The sequence below is a fragment of the Andrena cerasifolii genome, chromosome 14, assembly GCF_050908995.1.
Source record: "Andrena cerasifolii isolate SP2316 chromosome 14, iyAndCera1_principal, whole genome shotgun sequence".
Classification (NCBI taxonomy): Eukaryota; Metazoa; Arthropoda; class Insecta; order Hymenoptera; family Andrenidae; genus Andrena; species Andrena cerasifolii.
In genome coordinates, this window is record NC_135131.1 from 1,399,353 (window position 1) to 1,421,765 (window position 22,413).

The following is a 22,413-nucleotide window of genomic DNA, read 5'->3' on the forward strand; positions in this document are numbered from 1 at the left end:
TGCCTATAACTTTACAAAACTGTTACAACTTGTATGTCAGCGTCACTAAAGGTAAGGGTGAGGTCGACGGCGCACAGTGGGCAAAAGTGGGGTAGTTTGTTTCAAAATCAAAGAACTTTTGATAGAAATGAGATAGAGCGATGATTTTTGTTTTAAATTAAAGCTGAAAGATTGCAGAATATGGGAAAATTAAGGAAATTATGGTACGAACGTTTTTCACCTTTGAAAAACTGTGTTAAACTTGAAATTTTACAATAAAATTATGTTTTATCCATTACCATGTTCGGTTAGAATTTTTTTTTGACATGCAAATGAATCCTGGCATAAACTTTATAGGAAAAATATGATATTGCATTCACGACAAAATAGTCGAAAGAATAGAATGTTAGACGTTTTTAATCGAGCAATATACTTAACCGACTCGAAAATTTCAATTATGTTAATAAACAATCGATTAAAGTTGTACGAACAAAATAATGAATCGGCAGAAATTAAAAAATTCGTTGATGAGAAGTAAGGTAAAAAGATTAAATGCTTACCTTAATTCATGTGCAAATGACAGCGACACGCCAAGTGGTCACGAGATGTAAAACATTCAACATTTTAAAATAAACATTAAAAAATCTTATTTTGATTGTGTAATAACATATGGAAATACAATATACCTTCAAACCAGTGGGTTATCAAATCATTTCAACGAAAAAGTTATGATTCATTAGTTTATTTCACAAAAATCGATTTTTTTCAAAATCCTGAGGGAGTAGACAAATTTTGCGAACGGATTTGAAATCAGCGCGACAAAATCTATGGGAAATGATGTACAACATGTGAAAAAAAAAATTCTAACCGAACATGGTAATGGATGAAACATAATTTTATTGTAAAATTTCAAGTTTAACACAGCTTTTCAAAGGTAAAAAACGTTCGTACCATAATTCCATTAATTTTCCTATATTCTGCAATCTTTCAGCTTTAATTTAAAACAAAAATCATCGCTCTATCTCATTTCTATCAAGAGTTCTTTGATTTTTAAACAAACTACCTCACTTTTGCCCACTGTGGGGCGGGTTGCCCCACGCTGTCCTGCCTTCGAGGATTTTATGGCAATGACTTAGCCTGTGTGCGGTCCTGATAGGGAGTGCATGAGACTAAACAGTCCTGACGACGAGTGATGGCTGGTTACCACGTTGGGTCTCACAACTATCGGGTGTCGAAGGTTTGATTGTTTAGAGTGAGATGGAGAATATGGGAATTGTAAGCGACCCGATGCTGTAGTGGTAAAGATTAGGGACTCTGTTCTTGGAGGATCTGGCCACGGAGTGAGGAAGGCTGTGCTTTTTCATAAGAGGACTGTGATGAACCACACGGCGCACAGTGGGGTATTTGGCCATAAAAGCTGGCCAAAAGTCGATTTAAAAAATTTCGCGTAAGTCGTAAAATTTTTGCTGCTCGTGGCAGTTGAATATGTGAGGAACAATGTAGCAATATTGTTTTTTTTCATTTGTGCACTCATGAAGCAACGGGCTTCATCGAAAGTTAGGAGATTTTAGAGCACGCATTTCTTTCTTAACTATCCTCTGAAACATCGTTAGCTTATTAGTGATGTTTACATGTTGTAAGGAAAGTGTGTGAATTCTTCCATTATGGAAGCTTTTCAGGTAAGTATATACTGCACTTCCGAACAAGTTTTAGTTTTTCATCATATATATTTGTATAGTTATTAACGTTTGAAGATAATCGAGAGTTCAGTAAATTTTCTTTACGATTATAAGAATTCATTAACGATGTTGTTATACTTCCGGGTGCGTCCGGATGCTTTTCTTGGTGTCATTACATTTGATAAAGATTTGTGATCACAATGCAAAAAAAATTGGTTCCGGATTCGTCCGGATGGTAGTTTTATAGCTAATTTAGCTGGAAATGACAATCGAGTGTTGCAGCGCTTCACGCACGCCTGTACGGTCGCGTTCCCGTGTTAACAGGTATGAGACCCATACCATGAAAAACAAGTAATCTCTTCCTCAAAGAAACCATAGAAATGAGTCTTCCTAGTGACTAGGACAGGTCCTTGGACACGCAAGATTCATGTTCCCATGATGAAGAGTTCGTAGCTGAAGTGTTTTCCGACGCGACAAGGAACCGTGGACATCATCATCTGATTGATCATCGATTTATTCTATTGTGACACAATATATTTTTTAAGATCAATAAAGTATTTTTGTTTTTCATGAAACAACAAAAAATAATGTTGGTCAATTTTCTGCAATTTTTGGCGCCATATTGGCGTTACCATTTTGAATTTTGAAGTTTTGATATGCGATTCAAAATCAGCGCCCCCAAGAACCCTTATATACCAAGTTTGAACAAATTCTAAAGCATCTAGAATTTTGGCCAGCTTTTGAGGCCAAATACCCCACTGTGCGGCGCTCACCCCAGAACTGTCCCGGAGCGAGCTTCTTACAACCCTTTATAAAGTTGTTTCTAACATGTACGAATTTTTTTTTAGAATAACATGTATATATTATTACATTAAACACATATTGAAGCAAACTTTATAAAGTATATTTTTGAATGTTAATCTTATATATATATTAGTAAAGTCCTCAGCCCAACGCTATTCTCGTTATACACGGCGGACCTGGAGAAGAAGCTGAGAAGAGTTCAAGCTGGGGATGTGGTGATCGGCAGAGAGAAGATTTGGTCGTTGGCCCATGTAGGCGACATAATTCGTCTAGGGAAAAATGCGCAGGATTTAAGAAATGCTCGGTAGGATGAACTTATATTTAGAAAGAAAGGATCTGGTACTAAGTGAGGGAAATTTGAAAGTGGTAGATTTAAAGGGGGAAGGCGACAAAAGAAAAAAGGAAGAATGCAGGTGGGGGAAGGAAGAACTAGGGGAGGTAAAGTATTTCAAGTACTTAGGCTACCTTGTCCAGAAAAACGGAGGAACGGAATTACATATGAGAGAGACGGCAAAGGAAACGACGATTGCACTGAAACGGGTCTGTGGAATTGGAGAGAGAAGGTTTAAAAATAATTTCGAAAGGAGATTGTTGGTGTACCGCAGTCTGGTGAAGAGTGTCGTGCTTTATGCCGCATAAATATGGGGATGGAAGGAGGTGGAAAGATTTGAGAAGCTGCAAGTATAGTACCTGAAATAGATCTAGGTGTGGATGTTAACACACCTACGTACATAGTACGAGATGAGACAAAAGTAGACAATATAAGAGTAGAAGCGGGCAGAAGAGCAGCGAAGTTCGAAGAAAGTGAATAAGATGATACAGAAATGCGGGGGGGAAGTGGATAGAAAAGGCGGCAAGGAAATGTTCGAACCGCGGCGGAGATTCTAGTGCAAATAGACAGGGTGGGACAGAAGCAGGAGCAATACGATAGAATAGTAAATGGCAGGTATAACAAGAGCTATCAAGAATTAAGAGAGGAAGAGCAAGCTGCATATTTAAAGAACGGATACAGAGGAAGAGATCAATCAACGATAGCGAGATTTAGATGTGGAAACGAAGAGAGAGAGCGAACAGCAGAGTTGGGCAAAATGTAATCTAATTACAAATTGCAAATTACGATTAAACTGTAATTGTGTAATTAATTACACATTATTTTCTGTAATCGTTCATTTAGGTAGTTGACCACTTGGTTTTGTCAACTACCTGAATTAACGATTACAGAAAATAATGTGTGATCATTTACACAATTACAGTTTAATCGTAATTTGCAATTTGTAATTAGATTACACTTTGCCCAACTCTGGCGAACAGGTAGGTTCTGGAAAGTGGACGGGAACAGAGGCAAACTTGTGCAGATTATGTGAGCATAAGGAGGAAACGTTGGAACATCTGAGAAGAGAGTGCAAGGAGATAGAAAGAGAGGGAGGCATATCCAGATGGAGAATATTGCAAGGGGAAGAAGATGGTAGGGAGTGGATGAGGACAATTTGGGAGAATAGGGAGATGAAGAAAGGAAGAGAGGACAAAATGAGGTAAGGACGAGCTAATTAGATATAGTTAAAGTCTCAGGGTACTGGGTTTATGAATTATACTACGTATGTTACATCTCGAATATAGTATTTTACTATATGATGAATGGTCACGTAAGCTGACTAAAGATGTAAACAAGGGACCCGTGTCAGACCCCCTTTCAAGGCCGAGGGACATGAAATAAAGATTACTACTGGTATATATTAGTAGAAGGAGTAGTTTTTATATACTGTACAATAAGAAGTAAAATTTCTAGAATCGTTGCTTGTGTATTCATCAACACAGTTATTCCCGGTTAAGTTGATAATCTTAGGGTCCTGAGGGTATCTTTTATTCGGGGTGTAGGCGGATTTCACACCTCCGATTTCACGCATCACTGACTTTCATGGCTTTCGGAGCTCGAGAATAGGGGACCGAAAGAAAGAAAGATAGCATTAGCCACTAGGAAGTGACAATATCACATTCCGCATTTCTCATTGGATCTTCACGAAAGCGGCCCCATGCCTTGTGTTTACCCGATTAAAAGACACCAAATACTGTAAGAGATTTAATAAATATGTTAAATCACGAATGTATTATTTAAAACGTTTTATTCCTCCAGACAGCAACGATACCTCATCGGCAACTATACATTCACAAATGCCCCTTGATGCAGTCGTCTTGAGCCTCCCTTGTTTAGGCCCTAACATAGACCCCGAGAAGGCTCGGCTGGTTGCGTGTGCAATATACACGATGCACACAGGCGCCGTAAGAGAACAAGCGCCTAAACGACCTAAAAAAATACGAGACAAATTTTTAAGCGACCCAAATTTGTACGAGCAGAACTAGGGCATAAGTAAGAACTTACAAATTTGGGTCGCTTAAAAATTTATCATTTATGAAAAAATTTATTATTTATGATCTTTCATATTGTAGCGAGGTTCTCATTTGATTTTCATGTCCTGTTCTTTTGATTCGCAATTAATTCGAAAAATAAATTTTTGGAAACGCGCCAAACATTTATCGCACACACAAGAAAAACACCACGCGCCAGGTCTGCCCCCAAGTGTCGATTCCTTCTCGTTTCCAAGACCCTCCTCGGTGGCAGCTAACTGAGCGCTTGGGAACAAGTCGAGAAATTGTCGAAGTCCCATATTCCTTAAGGTGCATTCCCATGGCGCGTGGCTGGGCGAGTCTAAAGGCACATGCATGCATCACGATACAGGTTTCATGACTCTTGCATCAGCGTCTGGATGTGCGTTAAAGGTGAACTCCAAAGCCACGTGACTCGGTGAGTCTCGTGCCGGTGACTTCCCGTCCTTTGTCGCTCGCCAAACAGACTCACCGAGCCACGCGCCTGCACGCGCCGTTCAAGTTGACCTTGAAGGCTCGCTCGGTGACTGTTTGGCGAGCGCGAGTCGGCGAGCCGACAAAGAACGGGAAGCTCAAGCCGAGCTACGCGAGGCTGAGACCCACGTGCCGTGGGAATTCACTTTTACAATACCATGCAAATTTGACTATAATTAACGAAATTACATAAAAAAATAATTTACATAATTGAAGGCTATCTTCGTTAAAAATAGTCCGATTTACATGAAATTTAGTACCGTTTGGGGAAACTGTCGAGAATCCATTGGCGTACCTTTCGTGTCAATACTACGAGAAATAAAGAATTTGATTTTGTGAATTAAATGCCTGAGCGACCTTAGGCGCCACGCAGTGTCCTTTGGTCTTCGCCGATCGTCGTCGTCGAGTCGCATCGCGTGTCTAGGAGCGGTATTCTCAGTCGTTGCTTATTCTTAAGATCGTCTTAAGCATACGGCATCCTCTATTAACCTCGTAGACTAGTAGAGGATATCGCATGGTTAAGACGATCTGAAGATTTCTTAAGAAATAAGCAACGACTGAGAATACCCGCCTAGGATCGCTTGGGCGATGTGTCATCAGTTGTACCTACAGAAAGTTAACCCTTAACTGGTATCTTGGGGTCGCTCATGACCCCAGGCACGCAAAGTTCGCTGCAAAATTTTTGGTTGTCTAAGCTTGTAAACTGTTTTTCTAATTAATTTTATAATAACAGTTTAACTTTCTAGGTTTCTATTATTTTACACATTACCTAAGAACAAAATGTTCATAGAGGTTGATTCAGGGTCGACTTTACAAATTTCTGTGTCCTTTTTTATTTGGGGTCTGCCACGACCCCAGTATACCAGCCACGTTTGCCAAAAACAGTATACCAGTTAAGGGTTAAGTTCTTTATTTTTCATCATATCGATGCGGAAGTTACACCAATGTAATCCTGGCAGTCTCCCGATTAAAAGATACCTAATTCCATGCAAATCGGACTATCCTTAACGAAGATAGCTTTAAACTGTGTGAATTAATTTTTTATATAATTTCGTTAATTGTAGTCTGATTTATATGGTAGGTATTTGGTGTCTTTTAATCGGAACAACACAAGCTAGCGTTATCTGTTTCTTCGTGTTATAACATATTGAGGCACCGCCTCGTAAAAGGGGCTGTGTGGTTGAGCTTAACTAGATGTAGCCAGTACGACGCGTACAGCGGCGATGGGCCCCACCAGCGTGACGCTATAGCCGTCGTAAATTAGCATCGGGGTCCTTAAGGCTCGTATAGACCGGGCAATAATTGGTGGCAACTTTGTCGCCAGCGACACCTGGCGACTCGCTGGGATGCATCCACTTTTCTCGAGCGACTTGAACCGACTGGCTGGTGTGCGGCGACTTTTGTCCGGCAGCTTATGACCAAGACCGTTCGGCAGAGCCGCCCTTAGAGTTTGCGGGTCCCGGGACAAAAGTCGATATTATTGAAAACAGATAACCTTACGTCTCTACTTCATGCGTCACTTAAGCTTGACGAAAATCTATTCTACAAAAATTGATACCTTGACAATTATTCTTAATTCATTTAATTTTTATAAAATGAAGTCTCTAAGCGCGAGGCCCGGGGCGAGGCCGCCGTCTGCCCGGTGCTAAGGGCGGCTCTGCCGTGCCTTCGGACGCGCAGGTGCGGTTGTTAACCCATGACGCGCAGGTACCGTTCTTAACCGCTGACTCGCGGGGCAATACAATCATAAACCGCGACCCTGGCGAAACACTCTGGCCGATGAGCCTGATTAATTTTCGGGAACCAGAGGTGGTACACAAATCAGCCCCTACTGTTTTTACCTAAATGTGCCAGATATAGCAATTAAAAAGTATTATCCAACATCAATTCTCCTCGCGGAGAGAGACACAGGAAGAAAAATGATAGTCCGCTGACTGCGCGTGGTATAACAATCATTTCTAGAAGGCCGTTTGAGGCAAGGGTCGAGTTGCTGTATCCCACAGAGATTGTTGCAAGTCGCTGGATACATGTAGACTGTATCACGGTCTCTTCGTATCTCCTTAACCTTTAAAGGACAAGTCGCCAGACACAAGTTGCCGGACACAAGTCGGTTATCCCACCGACTTGTTAGCGACTCCAGCGACAAAGTTGCCGGCTATTGTTGCCCGGTCTATACCAGGGGGACCAAGCCGTCTTTGTTTGGCTGAAGTTTTCCCGTTTAGTTAGCACCGCATTGGTAGGAGGCGCTAGGTACATCACACACACATACCTACGTGTATCAGTGAGCACGACACACAACCTTTCGACGTTGGTGAAATGTTACCATGACGACCGTCGTCATTTAGAAATGTTTGGCGCAGACACGAGGAAGTGTCCTCACTTTCCCTGGTTTACCCTTTCTAAGGCCGTCTGACCATGGATTGTTGCGCCAGTGACGCGTATGCAGCAGATAGAAGGATATACAAAGAAATTGAATATTTCTTCTTTTCTTAGGAAAAGAAAATATATTCAATTTCAATGTTTATCCTTCTATTTGCTGCATACGTGTCGCTGGCGCGACGATCCGTGGACAGGTTTTAAAGTAAACGGTGCATTACACGTATACACATACACATACGTCCCGATTCACACCAATTCACACATTCACAGTTTAGTACGCACCTCATTGGTAGGAGGCGCTACAAACTCTGCTTCAACTTTCGTAAGAGGGAAGCTTGGCCCCCCTGGTCTATACGAGCCTTTAGGACAGCGCTGTTCAGCGTAGGGGCCCCTCACGCGCCTGCTTCCCCTTCCAATCTTTCTTTCGCGCAGCGTGCCTTCCGTTGTCAAGGAGACCGCGCGACGCTACGAAGGCTGCCATGCCGGGCTAGCCGGGCTAGCGTCGCGCGGTATCCCTGACAACGCGGACCAGTCCCGTGGGAGCGACCTTAGGCAGCGCTGCTTTAGGAGTTTCCCAAAGGACAACCTCCTTAATCGGATCTCGAAGCCCGGGTCCTCGGAACGAAAACCTCCACCGTTTTCCCGGGCGGTATAGGAAATACGGCTTAAAGCTCTGCGCACACATATTCGTTCCGTCTCAGTTCCGTATCCGTCGTGCCAGTGGTAAGAAGAAGAAACCCTCTACGCCCCTCTTTTTCTTACTACTGGCACGACGGAACGGTACTGACACGGAACTCATATGTGTGCGCAGAGCTTTAAGGATCGTACGAGATACGGAGGCGGGCGACCAGTGGAAGACTTAGGGTCCGTACCAGATACTGAGGTGGTCGTTGAGGGGTTAAGAGGACCGCCCGGTCTAAAAATCGATTTTTTTTATTTCATTTTTCGAATGTTCAACCTTTAAAGAATACGTGTTTAAAAGGATTTTTTGAAATTCGTAAAATTCCCGAAGTCATGAGCATTTGAGTAGCGGCAAATGCGTGGGTAAAACTCGGCCACTCGGCACTCACGTAAAACTTTAAGGAGGTTCGATATCTCACTTGCGGGACAGGCGGCGAGAGGGGTAAGCCTATGCTTATACATGGGAGCTCTGCAGTGATACCAATCTTAGATAAAAAAAAATTATGTAGACAAAAATGTTATTTACATGTTTATTCCTAATAAAATTATTACTACACTGTTTGTTTTGGAACTCAATTAAACAAAAAGTATGTTTAATGCAGCTAGAAACACAATATTTCATTAAAAGTAGCGTAAAATATGCGAGTGAAATGCGGCAGCGTCGCTTTGCGTCCATCTTTTTTTCTCTTTCCATCTCACACTTGTGGCGTCCTTTTGCGCGTACCTGTCGCAACAAATTACTAAATACATACTTACAGCTTGGTAGTGTTTTTACAAATTTGTACTGTATCCTTTGTACAAGTATACATTGTATAGATGACTACCCGGCGTACAGCGTTGCCACGTTTTAAACAGTTCCTTCAGGCAGATCCAAAAATACGAGCACATTACTGTCTATTTATTCAATTATCTAATAAACCGTACGGTCAATGTCGAATTTTTTTTTTAGAATTTCATAGGAATACTTAAGCTTTTCATTGCAACAATTTTTAGCACTTTCTCACTATTTTTAAGGACTCTGTGTAACATTTTATACAAATTGTATCGCTTCTCCCATAACAGCCTGTGCATAAGAGCGCCACTTTGATTTCAATTTTTTCAAAAACCGTGCGGTCAATCGACTTGAAATTTTAACACAATGCGGACTACACTTTGAGCATTAGATTAAAAGACTTTTCAAAGATTTCTCATTATTTGTTCTCCGGTATCAAACCTCCTTAATGCGAGCACGGCGACGACGAGTCCGTACAGTGTGGCGCCAGGCCTATCGTAAATTAGTCTGGGGCCCTTAAGGTGTTACACCTAGGGCGGTATTCACAAACGTGTCTTAAGCTTAAGATCGTTAAGACCTTGAGATAATCTTAAGGTCGTGCTGAAGCACTTGCTTGAGGAAGTTCTTGTTCAAATAAGTAAATGCTTGTATGACGTCACATGTTCTCAAAACTATCTCAAGCATTTGCTCAGGATGCTGCCTAGATTCATAAACGTGACTTAAGACAAACTTAAGGTCTTGTCTTAAGCATTTGCTTGACACAACGTTTTAAACGTCTTAAGACCATCCTATTGCATCCTATACGGCCATTACCCGCCATTACTTGCGTCAAGGAAGCGACTAGTGAGCGAAATCGAAGTGCAAATACAAAAAATGGATTTATTGAACATTGACGTTGACATTGATATTGACATTGAAAATATCGATATATTAGAAAATCGACCTACGCGGGTGAACAAGAAACTAATGACTAAAATTTTCCATCATTTACTATCTATTTAATACCAAGAGGATTATGCATACGAAATCTAGTATTTGATGTTACTTATACTTATTACTTTTAAGCATTTCCTTATTTTTATGCATACGGCCCAATGTCTTAAGCAACTGCTTTATAAAGAAAATGGATATAAGATATAAGCAATTGCTTATTCTAAGCAAATGCTTAAGATCATCTTAAGCAACGTCTATGAATTCCTGATGTCTTAAGTGAAATAGGATCGTCTTCCAGAAGATGATCTTAAGCATTTGCTTAAGAAACGTTTATGAATACCGCCCTAGCTAGTCAGGAGACGGAAAAAAGGGGAATATTTTTGATTTTTTTTTAAAAAACGGAAGCACATATTTTTACAGAACTTTTTGCACTTAAAAGAGTAACATTTAAAGAACATTGGAGAATTTTTTTGCACAAAAATATTTACGTTTTTTGCTTGTGATTGCTGCGCAAAAAATCAGGACTTTAAATTTAAATAGCCGCCATTTTGTGTTAATATATGAGATTCTCACAGTGAATCAGAGGATACATTAATATACTAACGAAATCCTTTTTATTTTTTTATGTTAGATAATCTGGTTCTGAATGGCAGTGCTTATCCCAGAACAACTTTTTAAAAAAGGCTTCTTTGATGTCGGTTGTAATTTTATTATAAACGTAAATATTTTATTACCAAAATAATACCAAATGTTGTTTACATGTTGCTCTTTCCAGTGCAAAAAGTTCTGTCAAAATATATGTTTCCGCTTTTTCAAAAAAAATTCTCAAACATTCGCCTCTTAAGAAGTTTTCGCCAGTGACGATGACAGGTCAAACCTCGACTCGAGACTGACAATAGTGACAATGAGTCCATACAAACTGTCTGCACTCTGCTGTAGAATACACTGCATCGTCGAAATATATTCTTTAAAAGTTAACCCGTTTCCTCGAATACTCCGATTCTTACATTACGTTGATATAAAACATTTAAAGCGTGTAAAGTAAACATCGATGTTTACATGCCTTGTCACTTTCCAAGACTTAAAATTATTTTGGGGATGGAAACGGATTGAAACATATTGATTATTTATCAGCACACCAGTGTTGAAAAGTACTCATTTTTAAAACATGAAACAGTACTTTGAAGTATTCAGGATATGTATTGACATTAAAAGATAGATGTAGTTAGGTTAGGTATACACTATACATACATATACAATGGTTTTCGTCATGTGATCGGACAGAACGTACGACAGTATATAGGAAAGATTTCTATGAATATTTTGTTCATATAAAGTTGATACAAGTCAATAAATGTATAAAACAAAAGTATTAATAGGAAAGAGTGAGTGACACTTCGTATAATATTATTATCATTATTCGCAAAATTTGTTTTCCTATTGCATTGCATTAACAGAAAGTATAGGTTAGATTTCTTCGTATTATTTCCCTGAATAGTCAATCAAGCAAGATTCATACTTAAATATTAATTGATATGTCGTAAACTCTATCGTATCGTAATGCTATAATTATTGTGAAGCACATGGATTTAATACTATAGTTTAGTTAAATTATTTTTAGGATAGATAATACGACAGTGTACGAATTATTTCGCACACATTCTGTATACGAATTATATGCGAAAAAGTTGGTTTCGCAATATGCTCGAAGCACTCTTCTCTTGTTGCTTAAATACGTTATTATTTTATATGAGTATTATAAAATATCCGATCACATCGTAACGTACATGCAATCATTTATAGGCTATAGGAACATTCTCCTTTCTTTAAAAAAAATGAGTACTGCAATACGAAATAATCCAATAGAACATTCAATAAGAGAAAAATTGGTAAATGCCTTAAATCCATCTCGTATTGAAATAATAAATGAATCATACATGCATAATGTCCCTAAAGGATCCGAGACACATTTTAAAGTAATTGTTGTGTCTGGTATGTTTGAAAATACAGCACGTATTAAGGTAAGAAGTATAAAAGTTAAAGTAATAAAAGCAGTGGCGGATTTAACAGGGCGGCTGATGAGCAGGTGCCACCTGGGCCCCTGCTCAGAAGGCCCCACCAGGGCCCTAACCTTAAAAGAAATTATGATTTTATCCAAACTATATTCTTTACTGTATTATTACACTGACCTCGTTTTTAGTCAACTGCTGCTTTAGTATCCTAAAAAATGGGCCCAGCTCATAAGGCCCCCCCTAGTCTTCAAAAATAAATCATGATTTTATCCAAGCACTTTTTTTCTATACTTGTCTGTACATTTTCCCCCTTTGGGTAAAGTACCTCCTCATTTTCCCAAAAAAATGGGCCCCTCAAGGTTTGCCACTTGGGCCTTTTTTCTTAAATCCGCCACTGAATAAAAGTACATTAAAATAATGAATTTAATAGAAGTTTAAGATCATGTTTGTGGTTATTCGTTGTAAGTAAATTCTAATCACATTATTTAAGTCAGATGCATAATTTTTGAAAATTGTTTGATGTATCAGTATTTGTTAGTATTTTTCTAGTAAAGCATACAATAATCGGAAAAATATAATTTCATTTATTTAGCGACATCAAATGATAAATAATTTATTGCAAGCAGAATTGGAAGGAGGTGTACATGCTTTATCAATAGTAGTAAGTGTTAGAAACTATTTTTAAATAGTCTTCCGAGTGTAGCGTAATATAATCTGAAAATAAATCTTTATTACTTTGTAAAGGCAAAGACACGTGATGAATGGGATGACAACAGTAAAGTAAGTCCAAGTCCAGCTTGCAAAGGTGGTTTCGGAAGATAATCGTTCTGCGGTAAAATCATGTTGTATTTGTGTCCGAATTATGCGCAGCACTCCATAGAAGATGTATCCTTTAATTAACGTTATCGTGCAGGGCCGTTCCTGGGCGGTCAAATCGAGGAGCGGCCGCGGGCCATTTATTATATGTAAAATTTTGGCCAATAAGAATAATAATCAAAACTTTCATAATGATTATTAATGATCTCATTTCTTTTCTGATTTAAATTTTTTTGTAAATTATCCATCGCTGGTTTTCGAAATAAAAATTCATAACTACAATCCATTTCCCCGAAAATAGGCAAAAATCGTCAAATTCAAGGCCCTGTATTTTTTAAACTAATTCGAAATCGGCAAAATAATGACTTAAACTCACTCTAATTTCACGAGGACTACAATATATTTAAATTAATAAGGGCGGCAATATTGCTTTTGCACTTGGGCGGCCAACAACCCCAAGAACGGCTTTGTCATCGTGTTTAGGTTTACTTAATTATTGCGCAAAGTTTTACAAAAGAAAAATAAGTTAAATACGAATTCATGAATTCAGACTGATGTAATCATTAAAAATATTCACTCAAAGTCGCAAATTAGGGCTAAACAGTGAAATAAAAAGGTACATTAATGTCATAAAGCAAAAGTATCCAGTCTTAACTTTCCCTCGTTTTCAGTGAAATAAAGTATATCGGACATTGATTGCTCCGCTATTGCTTCTTCTGCTCTATCGTGCATCTGTAAAGTACAAACAATTATACACTTTCTATTTCCCTGTGGTCTGGTTTCTTTGTTTCGACTAGCATTCCACATACCCCTCTAAAAGCGACATTAGTAGGAGAACATTTGAAGTTTGGTCCAAAGTTCACAGAAACCGTAGCACTCTTATGTATGGAAAGCGTTGGATAATAAGCTCCTTTGTTGATGTCGATGAATGCTTCGCCTTGAATTACGCCGTTTTTATAAAATACAATTTTACTACCGTCTAGAGGTTTTAGGGCCTTAAGTGCTTCAGGTACTTGATCCTTTTCCTCGTAGTAAAGGTGGCTTTTGAACTTCACTAACGGCTGATTTATAAATATTCATGTTAGCTATAGTCTGATTTTCGAGAGTCGAGACCTGAGGCCGGTCCCTCGGACAGAGCGTGGTTTAACCCTTTCGTTACGGGTGCCGACTATATGCGACGACCTGTGTGTACGGGAGCCGATTATAGTCGACACCCATGCAACGACCTGCGAACTCCAGCGGAGCGGACTGCCGTAACGAAAGGGTTAAGGAGGAACCAATGGTGGCAACGCCGCACGCAATCCGTAGCGTACCATTGGTTCCTCCTTAACCCTAGTTCGGCTGACGAGGCACCCGGGGGACTATTTGAACTGTACCGCGGAAAAAAGATTGCTTCTAAATATTTTTTTTCTAAGCTTCCATGACATCTCAAACGAATGATTTTTTAGTAGAAAAAATATGCAAAAATGGTTTTTAGTTTTTTTCTTTGCGTTACTTTTACCTGTTGAAATGTTTTATTTTCATTTCGGCTAACGCAGTCAACCGGGTGACTTTTAGAAAATGTATAGAAAATAAGAATGTACGTAAAATATTTTTATTACTATTACGCTAAGAATAAATAACAGCCAAATGGCTAGGTTCAGGCGGAGTCGAGCAGCGTTCCCGTCACCCCACCATACCCTGCGAGAGCCACGCAACTCCAACTGACAAATCCACGATCGTCAGGTGGTGGTGGTTGATTTCTCCTCGATTACTGCTCGCGAAAACGAATTCACCGGCCAATATATTTGGCTTCGACCTTAGTCCAGTGCATAGCCATGACGAAACATGTTCTGAGCAATGCCGCTTGTAATTATTAACATTGCTAGATGTACATATAAAATTAGTCACCGAGGTGACTGCGGCAGCCTAAATGAGCTTTAAAATTCGTCAGCCGAACTAGGGTTAAACCATGCTCCGTCCGAGGAACTCGCCTCAGGTCTCAACTCTCGAAAATCAGACTATAGTCCAAAGCATCTTTGAAATAATAAATAAGTTACATGTTTTTAGTTGTCCACTTACTCGATCTTTATAGGTGTTTGGTAAATGTAAAGCATCGTGTGTATCAGGTAGAACTATTAGGAACCCTAAGGTGTCACCTTCTCCATAACCGTTACTATAATGTTTACCTCTACTCTCGTGAAACCGTGTACCTTTTCTGTTAATAAGTACATTAAGGACTGATTTCTTACATAAATATTGGTTTGTGCTTAAATAACTATTAACGTCTTTAGGTTCACTGTACCTGGATCTCCAAGAATATCCAAATTTATCGTAACCAAGTGGAGCCTGTAAATTAGCATACTCTTGACCCCATCCTAGTCTAGTGGCCGATCCTTCTGGCATTTCTTCGATCGTTGCTTCCCAGTACCATGTTCCCCTACTTACGTCTAAAAACAAATATTCATATTATCCTTGTAAATAGTTTAATTTCGTAAAATAATTTAATTCCGGATCACGCAATTCATATTTTTTCATTGAAATAAGAGAAACTCATGTAACCAGATCATAATTCTGACATACTATGAGTAGCTCTGACCATGCAATAGCCTTTTTCGCCAGTGACTGCCAGTCTGTCTTCAGAAACTCTGAGCTGCGGAGCTCGATCGTGTAAAGCTAGTAAAACTGTGCTTGGACTAAGGGCTCTGTACAACCATCCAGGAATAGGTTTTCCAGCCCAATCACTACTTTCATCAAATTCCTGTAGCATAATACAAATTTTTGTGATACATTTATCTTGAAATACTCTGGCAGTAAATGTTAAGCGACCTACAGACGCTGATACATGTTGCAGTGAAACATTGATACATGCATCATGATACAGGTTTCATGAAACTTGCATCTTGCTCACGCGCCTAGCTGGCGTGGAAGATGCCAGTTCCGCTTTTGATGCTGAAACACGGAAACTGATCTACAGACGTGGGAACATGTATCATGAAACCTGGGAGTCGATGCATGTCTCAGCGTCTGGAGGCTTGTTTATATCCTACAAGTCAGAGGCGGATTCAGGAGCCTTTCTTGGAGGGTGCCAAATATGTAAAAGTACATAAGTACATTTTTGAACCCTCTTTTACAAGATTCAAAATTTGCTTGTAACTTATATTTTAATATCTCTATTCGATACTATAGCCTAAATAATTAAATTCACATTAATTATTTATACAGAATAATACACAATGTCATAATATTTCTCTATTTTATTACTCTTGGGGAGGGGGGATCGCCCCTATCGCCTCCCTCTGGATCCGCCCTTGCTACAAGTATGGTTGTTACTAGTCAGATATTCGGAGTGGTTGAATTTCGGATTGTACCGAGTAGAAATTTGAACATGAAATATTTTTTCACACTTTATCGTGAAATTCAATTCATATTGGCCTTTACAATTATTTGCTTTTCAAACGATAAATTCGGCATTATTTCAATTGTTTCGAGTAAATGTATACGTATGTAACGTAAATATCCGGAAAAATTATTTTTTAATACTATTCTAGTTATTCTTTGCAACAAATTATTCCTTCATTTATTCAAATAATTCAGCATTATTTATTTGAATAATTAGTTGGAATAAAGATTTGTAAAATTTTAGAATAATAATACTAATAGTAATAACTGATGACCGTTTCAAAATTTATAAATTTACCAAAGATTAATAAAGTTTCAAATTTATTGTTCGAAAAACAAATAATTTCTATTCGGTACAATCCGAAATTCGATCACCCTGAATATTCGAATACTTCTAATTATTCGAATAATGTTTGAATACTCCTAATTACTCGAATAATGTTCGAATATTCAAAGACAGTATTCGTATTCGAAATTATTCGAATATTTCCAGCTCTACCTACAAGTTATATCAGAACAAAGAAAACTGTTACAGTAACATACCTGTCTGAAAGGTGCATGAGGATCCGGCTCAGCGAGAATGTATCTGTAACCGTCTTTGTTGAAAGGATGTTCAAGGGGATATCCATGAGCCGGTAACTTTGGAGCAGTCATATCCGAACCCCGTCCCTTTTTTCCTGGTCCTGTGCCTGCTCCCTCTCCAGGAAACTTACGTTTCGCATTGCGACCTCGAAGTCCTCCACTAAGTGGCACTAAATATTCCATAGCAACGGTTAGTTAACTTCAAAGTGCTATTATTAAAAGTGTGCCTTAACACAAGTGCATTATAAAATAAATTCGTGCGAGATTACGAATGAAAACGTTACTGTATACTAATTTGATAATTACTTGTAGTAATTATTGTTCTTTACTACATATTAGTAGTGAGTCTCAATGCACAGTTTATTGAGATGCTCACCCTATTTGAGTCAAGGATATTATGATTAAGCAAACTGATGTATCATATCACAGCGCCGATTAATTTCCTGATAAGATAAGAAATAGCTAAAATAAAAGCAAAGAAACGGAGAATTTAATGGCAAAAGTAGGCATGTTTATATAATTATCAAAACAAATACGAATGTAAAGTTTCTTTACATATCCTTTGGTTAAATATGTATAGGATTATCTTATATATAAACTTTCAAAAACAGCACGCACGATATTAAACTGAATTATTCCGAATAATCACTATTTTCTTTTAACATGAAAAGTTTAAAGACACTCCTACATTGTAAGTGGTTTGTAATTATATTTACCAACATGTTGAACACCCATTTCTGTCACCTTTAAATGGCCACCTTTAATCATCGCTTCATAATTTGGCTTGATTAGTAGGAGGTCGGAACATATAAGTCCAAATAATTGACCATCTGCTGTACTTTCATCGATAGTAAACAATGTTCCAACATCTTTCAATAGAGCTCTATGTATCTGCACAGAAATATTTATCTTATTCTGTTGCAAATTATTTTTAGTGCTTTTAAAGCAAGAATGAAAAAGTAAATGCATAAAATATACAAAACATTTTCAGTTCATATTTTTATATTACAATGGTGTATAATAATTTATAAAAGCAACAACTTTCGTTAAAGAAATGGTTTTTATTCGATGTAATGTACCAGTACAAATTGCTACGACTATTTATGAATTTTTTTAATAATAAAAATTAAGAATATTATGTAAAGTAAAGCACAGTGCATGTTATGGATATCAATATTTAATATAAATTAATACTTTCTAAAGCACAAGAGTTATGTATGTATCTAGATATTCTACTACCCATAAATTAGATATATTATTGGTATATTCATTTGTTCATATACAGTGGCGGACGAAAGAAAGTTTACAACTTTTAAAATCGCATAACTTATGTAGAATTGGTCCACACGACATGAGTGTTTTTTTAGAAGCTAGAAGGATTGGTTTGTTAAGTGACGTGTTTCGTCGTTTTGAAAAAAATACAATTGGCCGGATTAGCAGTAAAAATCGCGAAATTTCTGAAATCACCGATTTTCGACCGTATTCTGCGATCTTTAAGCGTTTATAGCTCAGAGCAATGTTAACCAATTTTGTTGAAATTTTAGGCATGTATACAATTTACTTCAATCTACAAACGTGTTTTTTGAATTTTCATTACAGGCTCACAAACAACAGTTAAAAAAATTTCCTTTACTAAATAGTAAATTTTTTTTTGTTATTCCGACCAATTGCATTTTTTTTTCAAAACGACGAAACACGCCACTTGCAAGGAAACATCCAGAACTCGGAAATTAAAAAAATTCTGAAACTGTGAATATGTAGCGGATTTTCTCCTGATTACAACGCAATTTTTGTTTGCTGCCCAAATTCACTCGAACGGGGTGGAATTAACCCCTTAAAATTCGGCTATTTTCCGATTTTGTGTTATAACTCGCGAACTGTAAGCGATAAAAAAAAGTTGCAAGACAAAAGTTACTTCTTTTAATTAGATCTATCATTTGGTAAAAAAAATATTTTACAGTTCACGAGTTACAACACAAAATCGGAAAATAACCGGATTTTCAGGGGTCAATTACACCCCCTTAGAGTGAATTTGAAAATTGTGTTGTAATCAGGAGGAATTCCCCTACATATTCACAATGTTTCAGAATATTTTGAATTTCCGGGTTCGGGATCTTCCCTTGTTAATCAATTAAGGGGTCATTCTGGTAATCATGCCGCAAAATTCGGCAACATTCAGGCTTTTTTCGCAATGAATACAATAACAATGTAAAACTTTTTTTCATTTTTTAAGCTACTTCTAATGTATACGAAACAATTTTTTAAATACACTTTTAGTTGTGTTTTTTCAATGTTATCTGGAGTTCAAAACCGCGTCTTTGAAAATACGGCGGGAGTGATTTCAGCTCACAGACTCATCTGAAACAAAAAAACCAAACTGATTCTCAATCATTATGAGTACCGCTATCGCAAGTGCCAGAATTAGCCACGTAAGTTATAATTTAACAAAATTGCGCGCAATCAAACTTCAAGAATGGAAAATTTAAAAACTTGAAGTTTGAATGCGCGCAATTTTGTTAAATTTTGACTTACGTGGCTAATTCTGGCACTTGCGATAGCGGTACTCATAATGATTGAGAATCAGTTTGGTTTGTTTCTTTCAGATGAATCTGTGAGCTTAAATCACTCCCGCCAGGGAGGTATTTCTTTTCGAAGGCGCAATTTTGAACTCCAGATAACATTGAAAAGACACAATTAAAAGTGTATTTAAAAAATTGTTCCGCATACATTACAAGTAGCTTAATAAATGAGAAAAAAGTTTGACATTGTTATTCATTGTATTCACTGAGAAAAAAAGCCTGAATGTTGCCGAATTTTGCGGCGTGATTACCAGAATGACCCCTTAATCCTTCTAGCTTCTCAAACAAAAAAACCCATGTCCTTTGGCCCAATTCTAAAAAAGTTATACGATTTTGAAAGTTGCAAACTTTCTCTCGTCCACCATTGTGTGAAAGGATTACTTACAGTAGCATGCCAAGACTGAGTGACTCTCCGCGGCATTGTGGTCATACTATCCCAATGGCATTCGATGAAGGGAATAATGTCTTTATCCTTATGAAAAACTATTCTGGAGTCAGTCTCTTTCTGCGACATTTGCAATAAATTCGCTATCGCTGTTACGCACATTTGCGGGAACGCTGAAAAATTAGTCTCTCGATTTGTGCCCGACGAGTGGAAACTCGACTGCAATATTAAGCGAATATCGCGTTGTTACTAAAATATATCCTTACGTGCTTGATTTTTCTTAAAACTTTCCAATCCAGTGGGAGAGCAATTCTTACACATGAATATATAATTCATCATGAAGGGTACTAGTTTACCCAGTTGATATCCGATACAAGACTCGTGGAACCATCTCGAGCAGCTGGCGCACAGCAATTCTACGATATTAAGATTCCTTTCCTTGCCACTGAAAAATTAACAACGGTTTTAGTACACGCTTTTCCGCGCGCGTCTTCGAAGAAATGTTTCGAGCAAGGTACCAGTAACAATTTCCACTTTCATTGTTGTTGGTTCGACCATTGGCTTTCTCAGCAGCTTCCTCCGGTTTGTTTTTTTGTTTACTTTTATCGTCCGCTTTTAGTTTGACTTTGTCCTCGACGGATTCCGTCTGCGCGTCGATCTTATCAGTTGGGCTACAAAAATGTATTTATTTACACACGAGCGTACCGTTTATCGGATACAATAATACATAACCTCAAAACCGTTACTGCGATACATGTTACTTAACAAAGAAACATTTAATCACTCGATGTAATGAAAGTTTGATTGGTAGGGTACTTCTTATGTGTATATAGGATGTATACATGTATGTACTGTGTAAATACCTTTCAAATTTCTCTTCTGACATTTCGGACCTCATACACGCTTCTATTATTTTCAAATGATTCGGCGCTTTCTGCCTCCCCTTTTTACCTTAGGTTACTCGTTTTGTTGGCAGACAACAGTATTTGTATCACGTGTACAAAATTACACATGCTTCACACAATTTACAGTAGAAATTCACGTTTGAAACTCGAGTCATATCAGTGACTACTGTTTGTGTGCATGGGCACGCACGACCATTGATATTTGGCGAAGGAATCTACCACCGCGGGAACGGTGGCGCTAGTGTAACATAACAAATATGGACTACGCAAGTATACCTTGTTGCGGTTTCCGCCAGTGTAAATATATGTAATTGCGTGAAGTTAGCTATAAGACGTAGGGATATCGAGGCTAGATGTAGAGCGTAATGCAAAATCCTTTGTAGTGGAAAGATTTATTGTACGCATGCGGGCTTGAAGTGAGCAGCGCATCTGGAGGGTTTTAAGCGAGATTAAAACGGAGGACGAGGAAGAGTTTATTGCCAGGACTCATAAATACGTTGAGCGCGTTGTGATTCTCGAGGGCTTTCCTTGCAAGTTTTTCGAACGTGCTCGTATAATATTAGTATCTGATACCTGAACTCGGAAGGCGTACGAGAGCCTGGGATTTGCAATCAGTACTTTTCAAAACTACAGTTAGGCCAGGCGAGGATAATAAGTAGCTCAACTTTTCCTTCCACATCTGCGTGCCAAATTACGTCGAACGGGCAGCGGCTCGTCTCGTAAAACCCCTTAAAATTCTATTTTCGCTTTCATAATTGTCGGCAAATGCTTAAGCATTCGGCATCCTTTACTAGCTACTAGGTTAGTAGAGGTTGCGGCATGCTTAAGAATAAGTAGCGACTGAGAATACCGCCCTTAGTCGTATTTTGTGCATAAAGTCAGCCTTTCCTCCTTGAGCGCCAACCTAGCGGCCGCCAGAAGAACTAGGACGAAAAAGTCACACATTCTGAATAGAAGTCAGAACACCTGTCCATTACAACCGTGCCTTTTACTATATGATATGTTTATATGGATCCAGTAGTATAAAAGTTTATTTCAAAGTTATTTCTTACAGTAAAAATGTTGACAATACATTCAGACACGATTTTGGAATATGTAAAAGTATGCAATGTGAACAGTTTTAGTTGCTCCACTTTTTGGCACTTTTATGAAAACTTAAATTGGGATCATTATTCATTGTAGCGTTTCAATTTGTTACACAACATTTATTTCTGCATACAATTCGTCGATACTGTGCAAATTGGTAGACCGCAATAAATTGTATACTTGCGTCGGCCATTACTACTAGTTCGCGTACCGACCGCTAGTGTCGCATACTAATGTTCTACTCTAGTGATCCTCTAGGGAGTCACCGGAACAACGTGTATAATTGCTGATTGGTTGCCGCGATTTTGGAGCAAAAGCGGAAGTAGACAGAGAAAGAAACTGTAAAAAAGAAAGAGACAGAAGTACTGATAGAAAGAGACAGAAATACTGACAGAAAGAGAGAGAGAAGTACTGATAGAAAGAGATAGATATGTTTATTTCCGGTTTTGCTCCAAGATGGCTGCGGTTATACCGATCACTTCCTAGAGGATCACTATTCTACTCCCAAGATCAGGGAGTTTTAAACAGTCTGACCTCCAAACAAAGTATAAGGTGTGCAGAAGAATATATAGGAATAATATATC

General features: G+C 38.3%; 2 protein-coding genes across 3 annotated transcripts; one reads left to right on the forward strand and one right to left on the reverse strand.

Moving 5' to 3' along the window:
- The first annotated feature begins 11,307 nt into the window (after window positions 1-11,307).
- On the forward strand, window positions 11,308-13,677 carry LOC143376238 (bolA-like protein DDB_G0274169). Its single transcript, XM_076826361.1, has 4 exons — window positions 11,308-11,468; window positions 11,887-12,104; window positions 12,688-12,756; window positions 12,840-13,677. The coding sequence occupies exons 1-4, from the start codon at window positions 11,438-11,440 to the stop codon at window positions 12,915-12,917; spliced, it is 396 nt and encodes a 131-aa protein (XP_076682476.1). The 5' UTR covers window positions 11,308-11,437; the 3' UTR covers window positions 12,918-13,677.
- On the reverse strand, window positions 13,449-20,906 carry Ash2 (set1/Ash2 histone methyltransferase complex subunit ASH2). Of its 2 annotated transcripts, XM_076826305.1 has the most exons (11): window positions 20,702-20,906; window positions 20,357-20,509; window positions 20,105-20,283; window positions 19,839-20,011; window positions 17,591-17,765; window positions 16,836-17,044; window positions 15,474-15,651; window positions 15,196-15,340; window positions 14,973-15,108; window positions 13,721-13,972; window positions 13,449-13,643 (listed from the first exon to the last, which is right to left on the reverse strand). In XM_076826305.1, the coding sequence occupies exons 1-11, from the start codon at window positions 20,734-20,736 to the stop codon at window positions 13,539-13,541; spliced, it is 1,740 nt and encodes a 579-aa protein (XP_076682420.1). In that variant the 5' UTR covers window positions 20,737-20,906; the 3' UTR covers window positions 13,449-13,538. The 2 variants fall into 2 exon arrangements, with proteins under 2 accessions (XP_076682420.1, XP_076682421.1); XM_076826306.1 differs by lacking the exons at window positions 17,591-17,765; window positions 19,839-20,011; window positions 20,105-20,283; window positions 20,357-20,509; window positions 20,702-20,906 and adding an exon at window positions 17,181-17,196.
- Window positions 20,907-22,413: the final 1,507 nt, after the last annotated feature.